Raw genomic sequence first — 15622 nt, forward strand, 5'->3', positions numbered from 1 at the left:
GAAAACAGGAACAGCCGCGCTCCTTCAACATTCATGTCTGGTATCCTCAGTGTCATTTTTTTCCTTAATATTATTATTATTGTTTTTATTTATTGCATTAAGAATCAAATCAGCTCAAATGTGGCAACAATGTCAGAGAAAACACACATACATGTACCAGGACAGTACACTGACATATATAGACAACTTCATGAGCTCATCATTTGAACTGGATTTAAGAACTGCAGCTAAACCAAAGTCATATTTTACAACAGCTATCAACAGATATGTGTATGCATATTACAAGACAATACTGTATAAAAGCCTTGAGTTGACATTAGCCAAATTAACTCAGCCCATCTTTTCATCTTTAAAATAATTCTCCTTTGCAGTCATAACCTTATCTTAGGAAGAAATCCAGCATTCCATGAAAGGTCTTTTGAATTACAAAAAGTGCATGTATGGTGTAATGGCACTAGGGGGAGCAATTTACACACACTTGGGCAAATTCTCTTGGGTTGCAGCATGGGACTGCTATAATTGAACTTGGCTTCAAATATTATTTTTGTTTACTATGGATTTAATAAGGAATTCTGTGCAAATGTTACAAAAAACAGTGTGTCGCTCAGCTGGTGGATTTCACACTGACTGGTTCAGACTGGAGACAAATGGAAGGGTAAAATACAGGGAGACAAATGGTATCAAATTCAAATCTGTCAAGCCAGGGAATTATGAATTCATAGCATATCACCAGTGCACAAATAAGCCTTAAAACAGGGTAAACCAGAATCACCCGTCTTGTGCTGTCCACACTCTGCAAGTGTTTGCTTTGACAGAAAAAGTGAATAATTTTCTGTCCTACCCTTTTTGCTTTCATCACATCACATGATGCTGTGCAAGAGGATGAGAAAATAACTCATAATCACAGTTTACCATCATGCCCAATATTCATTTAGTGCCACAAAGAAAGTGCTTTCACAACTCAAATCAACAAGTTTTCCAGTGTGAGATCTTTAACAGTGACACATAAACACCATAAAACAGATTTGTTGGGATGGTGATGTGATTCATAATGTGTTAGTTAATGTCAATCATGATGATAATATAATTTTGAAGTACCTAATGGAAAATTGTATCCATACTGAGCATGCCTCATATTAAAGCTGATCTGTCCCTTTTACTATGCAGCATCTGATCTTGTTACAGGCAGCAATGTGCCCAGATTGGGTCGATATAAAGCACACCTGTAACTACACATCACACAGGCTGAGCAGGAACTTATTCGTATATTTCTATCATAATCGTGGATGTGTAATTATTCCAAAGATTTTTGTTCCTTTATTTTTTCCTCACTGTTTATCAGAACCAATCTTTTTCCCTAAAAGGCAATGGTATGGGAACTTCTGAGTATATGGTGTCACATCATACCCAAATTTAAATAGCAGTGCAATAAATGACCACATCTGAAAATTTTTGAGGTGTTGTTTAAACCCTGCTCTGTTGCCCCGTGGGTGATGTGGTTTAGTCGTTAACACTCACAACAAGAAGGTTTCTGGTTCATATCGGTGCAGAGTTTGCATGTTCTCCCAGTCACTGAGTGGATTTCCCACAGTCCAAAGACTTGCATGTTAATTGGTTAATTGGTGATTCGAAGCAGTTAAATTTCACAGAACAGGGCTCTGTATTAATGTAGTAGTAAATGTGGCTTGTAGTTAAATTTTTTTTTAAAGCAGTTAGTAAAACTAAAACATGGCAGCCCATTTCTGTGAGAATGTGCAAAAATCCTTCTTGCTTTAGTGCAGATTTTAGCCTTATACTGTAGTCATGTTGCTGGGTCTGTTTATTTGTGACCTGCAAAGACAACTTTCTATAGCAGAGTATAAACACTCCAATGCAAGCAACTGTACAGAGGGAACAGTTCAAATGGATGAGTGAAGGAAACCAAATGCAAGGCACAAGAGCTCACTGATCAACCAGTTTTATGTTGGTGAAAATGACATAAATCTTACATATCCAACAACAAAAAAATATCAACCCATCAACTCATTGGAGATTTCTTTTTTCTGAGGAAACATCCTCATATTTTTGGAAGGATGGTGTTCATGCCTCCAATGGGGCTCAGAAGGAAACATTGGAAAATGTATTCCTAGAGCCATGAAACTCCTCAGGAAGACTGCAGTTTTTGGGATTTTTTTTGTTCGTTTGTTTGTTTCGTATAGCATCATAATGCAAATCTTTTTTTTTAACTCACAGTAAAAGACATAAATATATGGATTTTAAGGGTATGTTTTATGTAAAGCAATATTACGAAATAGATGCAAAAGAAATGTTGAGAAAAAAAATTAAACTTTATCGCATTGTCACATGTGTATGTAGAAATCTACTAAGTATCCCATTAGTGCTCCATTAGATAACGACCTAATTAATCATTTTTATTTATTTAATTTCGTTGTTTTTTTAATCACATATGATTACAAACATTTACAGTGAAAGAGATGAAAGTCAAGGTACAAAAAAAAATCTAACAATGCATAAGAGTTGCATAAGTGTCCAACAAGTAAACAATCTATATGTGGTTCAGTGCTGTGTGTACGAAGATACACACCACACTCGTGTATTAAAGTTACCTGCTGCTTTTAACCTGCCCTATTATTATTATTATTATTATTATTATTATTATTATTATTATTATTATTATTATTATTATTATTATTATTATATAATGTTACAGCAGTGGACTCCATACAGGGGTTCCCCATTCAGAAAGCCTGTCTGAAGGTACGGAGGGCGGAGGGAGGGAGGGAGGGAGGGAGAGGGAGAGAGAGAGAGCGAGAGAGGGAGAGAGAGAGAGAGAGTTGAGGCATCCCTTCTTCACTTGGCTGCATTCGGTTTACCGACACCGGAGAAGCGACCATGCTGTGGAAACTAGTTGAGAATGTCAAGTATGAAGATATTTATGAGGTAACGTTACCGTCCAGCTGTTTGTGACTCGGGGGAAATAGACTAAATGAAGTTACTAGACATGCTTTTGGAGTTCATTTGTTGGATGCTGTTGAGTGAAGTGTTTTCCACGAGGCTTTAAGGCCTCGTATTCATGTTGCGATGACTGTGGATATGAATTGGAGAACCATTTGGCACATGACAGATTTATTCAGGCATAAAACGGATTAATTTGTGCTGAAATGATTTCAAGTGCTCACATTATTTTAAGCTGTGCTTGTCGCTGTGGTGCAGTGTTCAGTTTTGGGTACATAAGATATGTGACACTGCCTACATGAGGGCTGTAATCAGTCAGATTTTACTTTGGGCTTTGGGGTAAATTAATATTTAAAGCAATCTAAATATCTTTTTTAACATAATAAAAAAATAATAAGGTGCAAGGACTATAAGCTCATTCCCAGGACCTCAACGTGACCCAGTAACTAATGAAAAGCTCATTTTGACATTTTTAAATTACAGCGAAAGACAAATAAGGTGGAGAACCGCTGTGTCAGAGCAGGGTGATGATGTGTAGCCTATGGAGTATGTAAATGACTTGGCTTTGATCCCAGAACAATCATTTAAAAAAAACGGTGAGGGGAAAGGAGAAAGAAAAAGTGAGAAATACGACGCGCGCGGGGGCGAAAACGCTGCCCCGGCTCGCGCTGAATGGGCTCTAGCACAAAGCAGACGAAGAAAGGGTATAGCTCGCGAGGCCCCTCGGCTGAGCCCGGTGGGAAGCCCTTGTCTCGTGCCACACATGGTTTTTCTCCCACGGCGCGAGGGAGGGGAGGCTATAATGTTGTTAAACAAGTCACCCAAGAGGGCAAAGAGGAGAGGCTGAACGGTCTACAATGCAAAGTTTAATCGCTGCTTCTGAGTTCACACGAGCCCCTCACGCGTCCTGCCTTGTCTCGGGTGTGCGTTTGTTTTCGGTTGGCAGCTGCAATATGACTTGAGCTGCCTTAAAATTTCAAGAGTGTGAGTGTGGTGGGGTGAAGTTGGGGTGAAAAGTCAGAGTAAAATCTGAAAGTAGCTAATGCGCTCTTTTGCGGTTACTGTGGGTTTGTGCGTCAGCTCAAAGTTCTTTTCTCTCTCTCTTTTTTTTTTTTTTTTTTTTTTTTTTTTTTTGCTTTATTGGATGCATTTCCGCTTTGTTTGGCGTTGACTAACCCGGCTGGAAGAGAACTTGAAAACCTGTTGTTAATCGTCTCATAGTCGACCCAACAAGGCCTGTTTTTATTGCCATATTGTCTTCTATTGGTTTCTTTAACGTAAAAAGTCTGTTTGCACAGAAATTATTTGCGCAAAAGTGTCTCCACTGGCAAGAAAGTGCGCTTTATTGCGTCAGCTTTTATATATAAAGGGGCCCCAGAGCGGTATTTTATGTGACAGAGGATTCCTCACGGGTCTGGATACCCTGTTCGTTTTCTCCTGCGAGAGAGAGTCCTCTTTCAATCTCCTGCTGTTCGCGCGTCGTTTCGGCTCTCCACGGAATTTCAACGTCACTCACGGTTGCGCGAAAGGCTTCACGCTCCATGTGTCGCCAGTCCCCTGCCTCGCGCACATTAATATTCCTGTAAGTCTCAGTCATGAATAACAATTACACCGTATACCGGGGGTAGAGGAGGGAGCTCGGTGCTCACACTCAGAGCGGTGGCAGCTCCGGGCGGAGGAAGGTTCTGAATGGTGTTGTAGATCGGGCCGTGCCTGCAGATACTCTTCATTCTTACCTGGGATGATTTTGGCTGTATCGGCCCTACACGCTCCGTCCTACACCGCTATTCTACCGTGAACCCGCTTGTGATACACCGGCAGAAGGTTTACAGATGTTAGTTCATCCTTACTCCACCGCGGTGAGTTTTCTTCAGAGTATTTCAGAATTCGTTTACGCAAACGGTAAACCCCGTAGATATGGCTGGCAGGTTTTTAGTTGTGAGACAGTTTAATTTAGGCTGTGACATTTTTTTCCTCCAGGCTCTTATGTGTTTTTGTTCAGGAGTTTCAGTGCCAGTTAGGCTTCTTTGGCTACATCACCAGAGGCAATTTGCAAAATGATCTTGGGCCTTCGTTTCTTTAAATTGTACTTCCAGTTCTACAACTGGTTCAATTTTTTCTGTTCTTTTCTGCATCCTGTTCAAGGACCGGCATGACGGTGTCTCGAGCCACAGCTCGCGGCTGTCCCAGCTGGGTTCAGTGTCGCATGCGGGACCCTACTCCAGCGCGCCACCGCTGTCTCACGCGCCTTCCTCGGACTTCCAGCCGCCGTACTTTCCTCCGCCGTACCAGCCGCTCGCTCACTACCAGAGCCAGGATCCGTACTCCCACGTCAGCGACCCATACTCCCTGAACTCCCTGCACCAGAGCCAACAGGGAGCATGGGGAGCCCGTCAGCGGCAAGACCCCACGGGGGACCGGATGGAGAGCTCCGCTCTGCTGGCGCAGCCTCGGGCCTCGCTGCCCCAGCTATCCGGGTTGGACCCACGGCGGGACTACGGAGGTGTAAGACGGCCTGATGTGCTTCTTCACTCCGCTCACCCCGGACTGGAGCCTGGTATGGGAGACGGACTGCTACACGGGCTGCACGGTATGGAGGATATTCCGGTAAGTTAAAGGCACAGCTGAGATTTGCAGAGATTGAATGCACATATAACATAATTTCAGATTTTCCTGCTCCAATTATGTCATATAATTTTAAGAAATCATGTTTAAGAACAGGCAGACAATGGCAAATCCTCAGACTTGAACCATCGAGGAGAAAATTCGCCCTACTTTTATTCACAATTTATTGAATAGTTCATAGTTTGTAGATATAAACAACGTACATTATAACGGTGAATTTCCCCATTTCCCCTGACAACAAAAACACTTCAATTGAACTAAAACAGACACATTTACAACACCCAAAAATAAGCAATAAATAAAATGGAAACCAATTTTCACTGGAAGAAAAGAAAGGATATATGTTGACAGTTGTCTTGTTCATTGTCTACGCATGACTCTCGTGCCTTTAGAGTTAAGGTCAGTGAACTTGGGGCAGCTCCCTCAGGGCTGGATGCTCACAGCAGCTGTAGCCAAACGGATGGCTCAAAGCTTAAAAAAAGAAAAGAAAAAAAAAGACTTGAGATACCCAAGAAAGACTTTTTTTTTTTTTTTTAAATCAAAAGAGAAACATGTGTTTGCAAATAAAGCATCATAAATCTGGCTTTAGGCAGTAAATTAAATGTTCCTCGCGGTTTATTTAAAATTTCATTTTAACATAGTTTAACACGTTAGACATAGTTTTCAAAGACGATAACAAATTACGCAGATTAAATGACATTAAATTATAACAAAGTAAAGAATATTTTTTACTTTCGTTTTTAACGCAATATGTATTATTATTATTATTATTATTATTATTATTATTATTATTATTATTATTATTACTTGCTGTTTATTTCCTTTCTTAGAGTCTTGCTTTGCTGCTAAAACGCTATAAATTCACAGAGCGAGATACTAAAGACTTAGTGAAAAAGGTTTATTGTAAAGCTGTGTAGGATTTTCATTTTCTACTCGTTTCCCCCCTCAGGGCACAGCCATCACGAATTGTTTGCCATTTAACCTCCACAATAGATTCTCATTTCGGGCTTTCCGTGTTTGTGTTTTGCATTTATTAACCCCCATATAAATTTGTTTTTGCATATTTGTTTCTTTGTATTTGGCTGTGACGCATTCGTGACAACACCCGGTCTATTTAACAATTTATTTGGCAAGATGATGAATGACACTGATGAATGATGGGGGTTTGAATGTGTGGGAATAGCTGCTTCTAACCACGTCGTGATGAATGAAAGCACTGCATTATGAGCTAGATTGGACCGATGTCTGAAAACAAATAGCTCAAACGTGTATTCCGCCCCCTCCTTTTGAAACCTTACATGAATATTTTTTCTTTTTCTTTTTCTTCTTTTTCTTTTTTGTTTTTGCTGGACTGTGTGATTGAGGCTTGTCAGGTAAATCACTGGTTAACTTTGTGTACAACAGGGTTGAATGTTTTGCATTTACCTTCTCTCTTTTTTAAACAGACCGCTGATGACACCAACGGGACGAGCATCCTGGATCAATCAGTGATAAAGAAAGGTAGAAACACACATTCTCTCTTTAATACAAAGACACACATCTCTGTTCTCTGGGCAATGTGGCCTTACTTTAAAAAAAAAAATATATATATATAGTAATAATTGAAGAATATCACAGGTGGAAAGAGGAAATACGCGCGCTCTATTCTCAAGACAATTTATTTGGGTTTCTTCACTCCTGGGATATTTGGATAGGTTCTTATGAATTATAATGATTTATTGTATGGATATGTGTGTAACCTCCGGCCCAGTCCCTCGGGAAATGTCATGATCAGTATGGTTGTGACCTTAACTGGAAAAGGCGTTCTCGCCGAGTCTATTCATGGAGTTTCTCGTATTTTGGGGGCCGGGATGAGGAGTCTGAAGCCGAGGTAACGACCCTGGTATATTGACTATCAGGCAGTGTGTCGCTGACAGGCTGCCACGCTGCCGCTCTGATGATGTGCGGTGATTTAGTTACGGGATGTTGAGTGACTGAGCTCCCCGCGGGGCATTTAAGCCGCTGATGTAATAAATGGCATCGCTCACGGAGATCTCGTGAGCTCGTTTAGAGCTAATCTGCGGCATTATCCCCCGTGGAGCCATCAAAACCCCCTCGCACTGGCCCTTATATGCGCGCATCCACGAGGCAGGCTGGCTGGCGGTTTCCCCTTTACTTCACGACATTAACAAGAGCATTAGCGCGCGGGATGAAGAAGCATCCAGTGCTGCTGGTGGGTGTTAAACCGGCCGTGGAGAAAAGACAGGGAGGTGGTTAATGCGATTTGAGAACGTGAGCCAATCAACAATCGATAACGCTGTAATGAGAATGTCGCGCGACATTAAATAACAGCAAATGCCCGGCACGTGGGCGCTTCATTAGGCCAGGGCCGCCCCCTGCGCGCGTGGTCTCACTGAGCAAAGTTTGGCACAGAGGAGTGATGTAAAGATTTCAAACTTGTGCCCCCTGAATGTGAAAACACGTTATGTAAGAAATCCACTCTAACCTTCCTCTTTCAGTCCCCATGCCACCCAAGAACGTGGGTTCCCTGATGCTCGGTAAGGACGGGCTGATCGGAGGAGTGACCGTGAACATAAACGAGGTGTTCTGCTCGGTACCAGGCCGCCTGTCGCTGCTCAGCTCCACTTCAAAGTATAAAGTGACCGTAGGTGAAGTGCAGAGGAGACTGTCCCCGCCCGAGTGCCTCAACGCCTCCTTGTTGGGGGGCGTGTTGAGAAGGTACGGATGTAGCCTTAAAGCATGTTGACGCACAACGTGGAGTTCAGGAATAACCTCTAGAAACTATGAGGAAAAAACTTGTGTGCATTTAATTTGCAGGAGCAGTTATTAATGAGACTATGAGAAGCATGAAAAGCTATGCCATATAGATTTTTTTAACATTAACTGGTAGACGAGATCAAGCTAAATAAATGTTGTCCAGAGCACATATTAAAATATTGTTTGTTAATTTGGAGCGATTTATGACATTTCGCCAACATGTGTGCGCCGTAAGTTTTACTTTAAATACAGTTCATATGCTTTCCTCCTTTTTTCTGCAGAGCAAAGTCTAAAAACGGTGGGAAATGCCTGAGAGAAAAGCTGGAGAAGATTGGACTGAATCTACCTGCTGGGAGACGCAAAGCTGCCAATGTCACACTACTAACATCACTCGTGGAAGGTAACCGACTCATTTTTTGGTGATAAAAGCCAAATCTTTATTTTTATTTTATTTTTTTATTATTGTTTTCAAGAGTTTCAGGATTCCCCTTCTGCTTTCCCCTTACACCGCCACAACTCCCTGTAACTGGATTTCTGGCTATGAGCACAACTCAATATAGTGTCATTTATCAAAAAATATATAAGAAAAAAATAACTTTTTAAAAAAAAGTTTCTATCATGTGAAAACTCGAGAAAAAATATATGAATTGCAAAAATCTGGGATTATAAAAGTCATGCGTGAAAATGCGCCTTTATTCATAAAATGTCTGTTAAAATGTAGCCAGGGAAATATTCATTACCGATAGATGTGTTTGAGGCTGCTAAATTAACGGATTAAAGACTGGAGGTTGGGCCCATGCCTTTGGCTACACCAACATATAGACCGAGTGCCTGTGTCTTACTAAAAACAGGTAACGTGAATTTACTTTTTAAAGAAAGTATTTCTTTTGAGTGATGACGACTTACTTTTAAATATATAAACTGCACGAATGTTTTATTCGTGCCTGTACAGTATAACCCAAAATAAAGTGGATCATTTTGAATATTAATCAGCAAGTAAAAGGTACTAATGTTTAGTCTACATGATAAAAATAAAAAATAAAAAACTTAAAACAGTTTAAGTGTTTTTGAGTCAGCTGAGAGGACAGCTGTGGGAGGGTTCTGCCTAAAAAGATACGGCTTTTTGTCAGTGACGTTAATGAGTTAAAAATGATCATATGAATAATTAAATGACACCTGACAATACTCATACTTTAATTGAAGCCAGTATCTCGTGAACCGAAAGATCTTGTTCGTTTGTATTTATACTTATATTTACAGTTGCAATATATAAGACATCTAATACCTTCCCCCACAGGTGAAGCGGTCCACCTGGCTCGGGATTTCGGTTACATCTGCGAGACGGAGTTTCCCACCAAAGCCGTGAGCGAGTACCTCAACCGCCAGCACGCGGACCCCAACGAGCTGCACACACGGAAAAACATGCTGCTGGCGACAAAGTGAGTTTGATGGAGCGTTTGATTAGATTCTGTTCTCTCATAGCCTTTATGGGTGTTTTCTCTCATACAGGATATAGACTGTCTGCACTGCATCATATAGAAGTGGATGGAGGATGATGATGGGATTGAAGTGCGAGAACGTAATGCTGAATTATAATTCAAATGGCTTTTTTAGTATTAGGACACATTCAGACACAGCAGGACATTGTTGAAAGTAAGGTGTCAGAAAGACTGGGCCCTAAACCACCTTGCAATACTTCAAGTCAGCAAAAAAACAAGGAGTAAAAATCCAACAAACAACAAAAGAGCAACAAGAGAAATAAAGTTAAATGTTTGGGTTTTTTAAAAGTCCAATATGTCTCAGATGCTTCTAATTCAGACTTCTTGTTGCAATTTAAATGTTTCAGATTTTTCCCATTAGACAAGGTTTACACATCATTACTGCCTTTTGGTAGCATTTCGGTTGTCCTTGTGTTTTGTTGTCCATTGAAATTGCATAACATTTACACATACATTCTGAATAGCACAGGGCAATCACTTTCTGCAAATAGGTACATTTAGGGAGAATTAAATTATTATGAAATTAAGGCCAGTCTCATTTCCTGAGGTCTTTATGGTCCATTTTAAGAAACCCAGAGGGTGTGAACCCCTGCTATACTCTGTGCCTTATCCTATAGTCCACTCTGCCTTAGTGGCATTTGGAGAGGAAATTGTGATATTTTTTTAATGAAACCCACTGAACTATATCTAACTTGTATTTAAATGGCTGAGTGGGGGAAAAAAACTGCAATGCAGAAAAAACAGGGCAGTTAAAGTCAGGTCAAGTATTTGAGAAATGAGCTAAAATAAAGCCAAGAATCTAAACCAAAATTAACAAGACATCAGTTTTACCCTTTTTATCAGGACAAATTGTGCACACATTAGCTTCCTTACAAGCAGCTTTTTCACAGAATAATCTTGAGGTGAGGTGGGGCACTATTAACACAGCCTATAAACACAAACCCTGATGTTTCTATATCTGACCTCAGTTTCTGGTCTTAGAGATAATCTGTTTTATTTGCACTAATGTAAAGTTACTTGTACTGATATATTTTTTATTAATAATTAGGAGATCCTGGAATTTAATTAAGGCTCTTCTGAGTGCACATGGGCAAGATAGGTTTTTTTTTTCTAAATAAGTGTTGAAGATTTGAAATTAATTTATAAAAGTCCTCCACTCAGGAAGCTTATATTTTTAGCTTGCATAAGTGTTGTTGTCTGCTAGCCTGCATAAACCATCTGTCCGTCTATGTGTGTGTGAGTGTGTGTTTGTGTGGTGCTCAGTATGTACAATGTGTTTGGTGGTGGATGTCTGATGCTCAGATTGAAACCTGTTCCAATACTGTGCATCAGTGCTGCCTGTTAGAAATTCATTATTTAGCAGTGGAGTGTTTCAAGTCGTCAGAAAACAACAGCGAGAGCCTTGAGTGTAGCCCGGGGTGGCGGCTTCTCCTCTCTACTCCCCTAACCCCAGCTGGGCTCGGCCTGCACAGCCTGTCACTCATTTGCTGGAGCTCTGCCCTTAGGCCGCTTACAGGGTGTGTGCGCACGGGCTGTGCAAGTATGAATCTGTGAAAGGGGGGAAGAAGAGGGAGAAGGAGGTCTCTTGAATTTAAAATGTGAGCCTAAAACCAGGGGATGATTTAACAAGGAGAACTAGGTGAATAGGTTATTTTCTTTTACAGTTGCACTTGAAATCCAATGAAAAATTAAGATCCATGTTACTAACCACACATTCTTATATCTAAATATTAGTTATTCATTTAGAAAACTCTTAATCGGATGATTTTTGCATTATTTTCACTGAAGGGGTATGCATTTTCTCCATTATGGAAATATGCAATATTTGAAATTACCCTTGTTTCTCTGGGTTCTGCTATATCACTGTATTTCACATCCTCATAGATCAGAATGACTGATCTTTGAGAATGATTGAATTACATACAATTCAATTGTACTGAATTGTATGTAAATTCAATACATGCTTTAAGTGTCAAAAGTAGTTAGGAAGAAAATGTTTATCTTCTCTACAAAAATAGGGAAATGGGAATGGTAAAATGCTTGTAATATACATAAAAACACAAACACCCATGCTAGAACTGAACTCGTGCTCTCCCTGTGTCCAGGTGCAGGTGTTAATCACAGACTGCTTTTATGTTCATGCCTTGTTCATGAGAGTTAAACAGAGTTAAACAAGGCAAAACTGAAAGAAAATATGTAAGGGTTCACGGGGGGAGCACTGGGAAAAAAAGAAAGAGTTAAAAAAAAAAAAGGTATAAGCAGGATTTTTTTCCCCTTAAGTCATAATACGGTTAATTTTTGTTCTGTTAAGTTTATTCATTGAACACAATCAAAAGGGAGTCGTCAGAGTGGTGGGTTTTTCTCTGTGAGGTCATGAGGTTTTTAATATATAACATTACTCTGTGACGTTTAGGTCATTCTGAGAGATTATAAGTAACCTTAGCCTTCATCCTCATACTATGGAAATATGTGAATTTAGCTTTTGAAAAATGTTCTCTGAGTCTAAACATTTAGTGACAAAAAAACAAAACAAAACAAAAACTGTAAATTTCAATTTAGAGGGATATGATTACGCAACACTAATGATGGCTACTATCAATTTGTTCTAAATAAATAATACTGAATGGAATTTTAAAAAATACACACACACACACAATCATCTTCCTCTTCCAATGCGTTTCATTTTAAAATAAGCTTCAATTTTTCAAATTATAAAATGAGCTGTTTTATGTATTCTTTCCTTTCTGGAAAGGTGGGTAGAGCTGTGCCGCCTTTAGGACCTGCTAAAGAATTTCATTAGTCTGGGTTTTGGAACTGTTCTGAATAATTTTGGGGGTCTTTTCCAAGTTCGCATCTATACAGCTTGCTTTGCATTATTTCAGCCGTCTACTAAACTGCTGAAAACTTAATGCAGCCTACTCGGTGCACAGCGCTCTATTCTGCAAGCAGTTTTAGTTTGAGTGGTATTGCTTTCATTTTAGGGAAGTCTAAAACTAACATTGCAGTTTAGCATTCATGCCTCCAACATTACTGTCTTTGAGCTGTGTTTCAACAGGGAAGTGGTTGTCCCACTTTTTTTTTTGATGTGCCCCTTTCAAAAGCTGGGGAGGGGGGGGGGGGGGGGGATCACACTCTACACCCCACACTTTTAAAAAATAAAAAATGATCCAACTTGAATTTTAGTTTGATAAAACACTGCACAATTGTGTCAGCAAACTCAACAATGAAATTAGTTTCATACCACCCCCCCCCCCCCCCCCCTCTTCCTCGCCCCACCTGCTGTGGTTTTATGACCCACAGTTTGAGAACCACAGCTACAGGGCATGATTTTCCAAAAATGTGAAAGTCAAACCAGCATGGAGATTTGAGTCAATTTGTTTCTTTTTGTAAACACTGAACTGTGAAATAGCAACATGTGATTCCAGCATATGAACTGATTGTATTCACTGCGGTTTCCAGAAGAGCTGGAGGAAAGTCTGCAATCAATGCAACAAAATTCCCTCACTGTCACTGAGAAAGCTCTCAGTCTGCTCTTGGGGGACATTTAGTTACATTTTGCAATTAGGCATGCCTGCACAATTTACATCTGGAATGGGACTCAGAAAGTCTTAAGTACTGTAGGATCAGGTAAAGTGTTAGTTACTTTATAAAGTTCTAGTGTTAAAAATGCCTACAAAGAATTTCAATAATCAAAATTCAAATCTAATTATGTGCAGCTAATGTTTTGGGGCCCCAAGGAAGTCTTGGGCTCTGAGGGATGTTCTTTATTGTGCCTGTGTGGTAATTTTCGAATATTGGCTTTTAGAGATTTTTAATATGATGTTGTCTGCTCTGCATTTTGTGTCAGCTTTGTCATTAATAACCTTCTTGAGGAAATCCTGAATAAATCATCAGTGTTTTGTTTTAATGACAGCAAACTGGCAGTTATTTGTCATATATCAGCTTTCCAAAAACCCTTTTGGGGAAAGCCTAAGATGATGCAGAGCTCCCTCCTGACGTCTTGTTGTGTCTTCTCTCCTGCAGACAGCTGTGTAAGGAGTTCACAGACCTGCTGGCCCAGGACAGGACTCCCCTGGGCAACTCAAGGCCCACCCCCATCCTGGAGCCTGGCATCCAGAGCTGCCTCTCCCACTTCTCCTTAATCACGCATGGTTTTGGTTCGCCCGCCATCTGCGCTGCACTTACCGCCCTGCAGAACTACCTCACCGAGGCTCTCAAAGGACTCGACAAGATGTTTCTCAACAACCCTCCCAACAACCGGCACGGGGATGCTGGCAAGACCGGCGACAAAGAGGAGAAGCAGCGGAAATGAAGCAGGAGAAGGAGGGGAGTGATGATCGAGAGCTGAGAAGGAGGCAGACACACAGACAGAGGCGTTACACCGTTACTTCTAGCTTTACACCCCTGCGACTGACCTGCCACGCACGGGGCTGAGGTGGAGGAGGAAGGGGAAGGCTCGGCAGAGAGAAAAAGGCAGAGGAAGACACCCGTGGGCCAGTGTCAGAGAGCACAGAGGGATTTTTCATCTGTGTTACGTTCTTTTCATTCCCCTGAGGACATGGTGGTTACTGTGTTACATTCATTTCGCTCCCCCTGCCTGCATCCTGTGAGACTGAGATGCTGTGAGCAGCCAACAAACAACATTGTGTCTGTGTGCCTGAGTGAGTGTGTGCTTGTCTGTGTGTGTGTGTTTGTCTTCACACAGAAAAAGCATTGTGAGATTGGGTGATGAGCAATCTATATGTGAAACAGGGTTGTCTGGTTATTTAACACAAGAGGAAGGAGAGGAGGAGAGGTGTTAATTTATGTGTGTAAATATTTATTTATATTAATTTAAATGGATGGTTGTGTAAATAGGTGCGCCAGCTATTTTGGAGTAGGCCTATTAATCTGTGATTTGACCTTTGTGAGCCGTTTGGGGGACAGGACTCATCCAGTGTTTTTCTGTTCTTATAGAGCTGTTGTCATGGTGCTGATGATGGGTAGACATGCTTCTAATTGTCCAGTGATTTCATTTCTATCATATTGATAATAAACCATGTGTTTTATTATGCGAGGTGTGCAGCCTGCGCCTTTTCTCCAGGGAAATTTCAAAGCAGAGTCTCAGTAAAGGCTGGGGTTCAACTTGTATTCATTTGTGTCATGAAATATTGAAGAAGAGCAGCTTTCTGGAAGAAAATTCAACTTTCTGAATGACCGGAAGTGGATTGATGCCAGGATTTTAACACTGTTGTTCAATGTGTAATAAGTCAGGTTCACAGGTCAGGCATCTTTGGGTGTAGGAAGAAAAAAAGACTGATATCCGCTAAATGGCGGCCAATGAAAACACCGAACCACTCAAATAAATGACTGGCTACACTGACAAATTGTATTCCAAATTTTAGAGATACATTAGCATCAAGTTTCTCCGTCTTCTTCCCTTCAGTTTTGTGTTTAGTGTTTTGTTCACTCTAAAAGGATAACACAACAAAACTCACTACCTTAGAGATTATCGATTGGTACTGATTTAGCTATGGCAATGGTAAAATGGTAAATGGCCTGTATTTATATAGCGCTTTACTAGTCCCTAAGGACCCCAAAGCGCTTTACATATCCAGTCATCCACCCATTCACACACACATTCACACACTGGTGATGGCAAGCTACACTGGGAAGTTTCGGACCTTATCTATAACAAGAGATACGCGTGCCAATCATATTGAATACATTCCTTAAAAACAGTTGAATGGAACACGACTCTGCTAACATCTGTTTTTAACTTTTTTTTTTACTATAGGATTAAACTG

General features: G+C 40.6%; 1 protein-coding gene across 2 annotated transcripts; it reads left to right on the top strand.

Moving 5' to 3' along the window:
- Nucleotides 1–2853: 2853 nt before the first annotated feature.
- Nucleotides 2854–14889, top strand: tfap2b (transcription factor AP-2 beta). Of its 2 annotated transcripts, none has more exons than XM_085432285.1 (7): nt 2854–2940; nt 5101–5562; nt 7026–7080; nt 8079–8298; nt 8619–8737; nt 9635–9776; nt 13860–14889. In XM_085432285.1, exons 1-7 carry the CDS (start codon nt 2893–2895, stop codon nt 14146–14148), a joined length of 1335 nt encoding a protein of 444 aa, XP_085288411.1. In that variant the 5' UTR covers nt 2854–2892; the 3' UTR covers nt 14149–14889. The 2 variants fall into 2 exon arrangements, with proteins under 2 accessions (XP_085288411.1, XP_085288412.1); XM_085432286.1 differs by lacking the exon at nt 2854–2940 and adding an exon at nt 4033–4814.
- Nucleotides 14890–15622: the final 733 nt, after the last annotated feature.

The sequence above is a fragment of the Copadichromis virginalis genome, linkage group LG15 (genome assembly GCF_057382275.1).
Source record: "Copadichromis virginalis isolate Kocher_CV1m ecotype Utaka linkage group LG15, C_Virginalis_male_GT1.1, whole genome shotgun sequence".
Taxonomy (NCBI): domain Eukaryota; kingdom Metazoa; phylum Chordata; class Actinopteri; order Cichliformes; family Cichlidae; genus Copadichromis; species Copadichromis virginalis.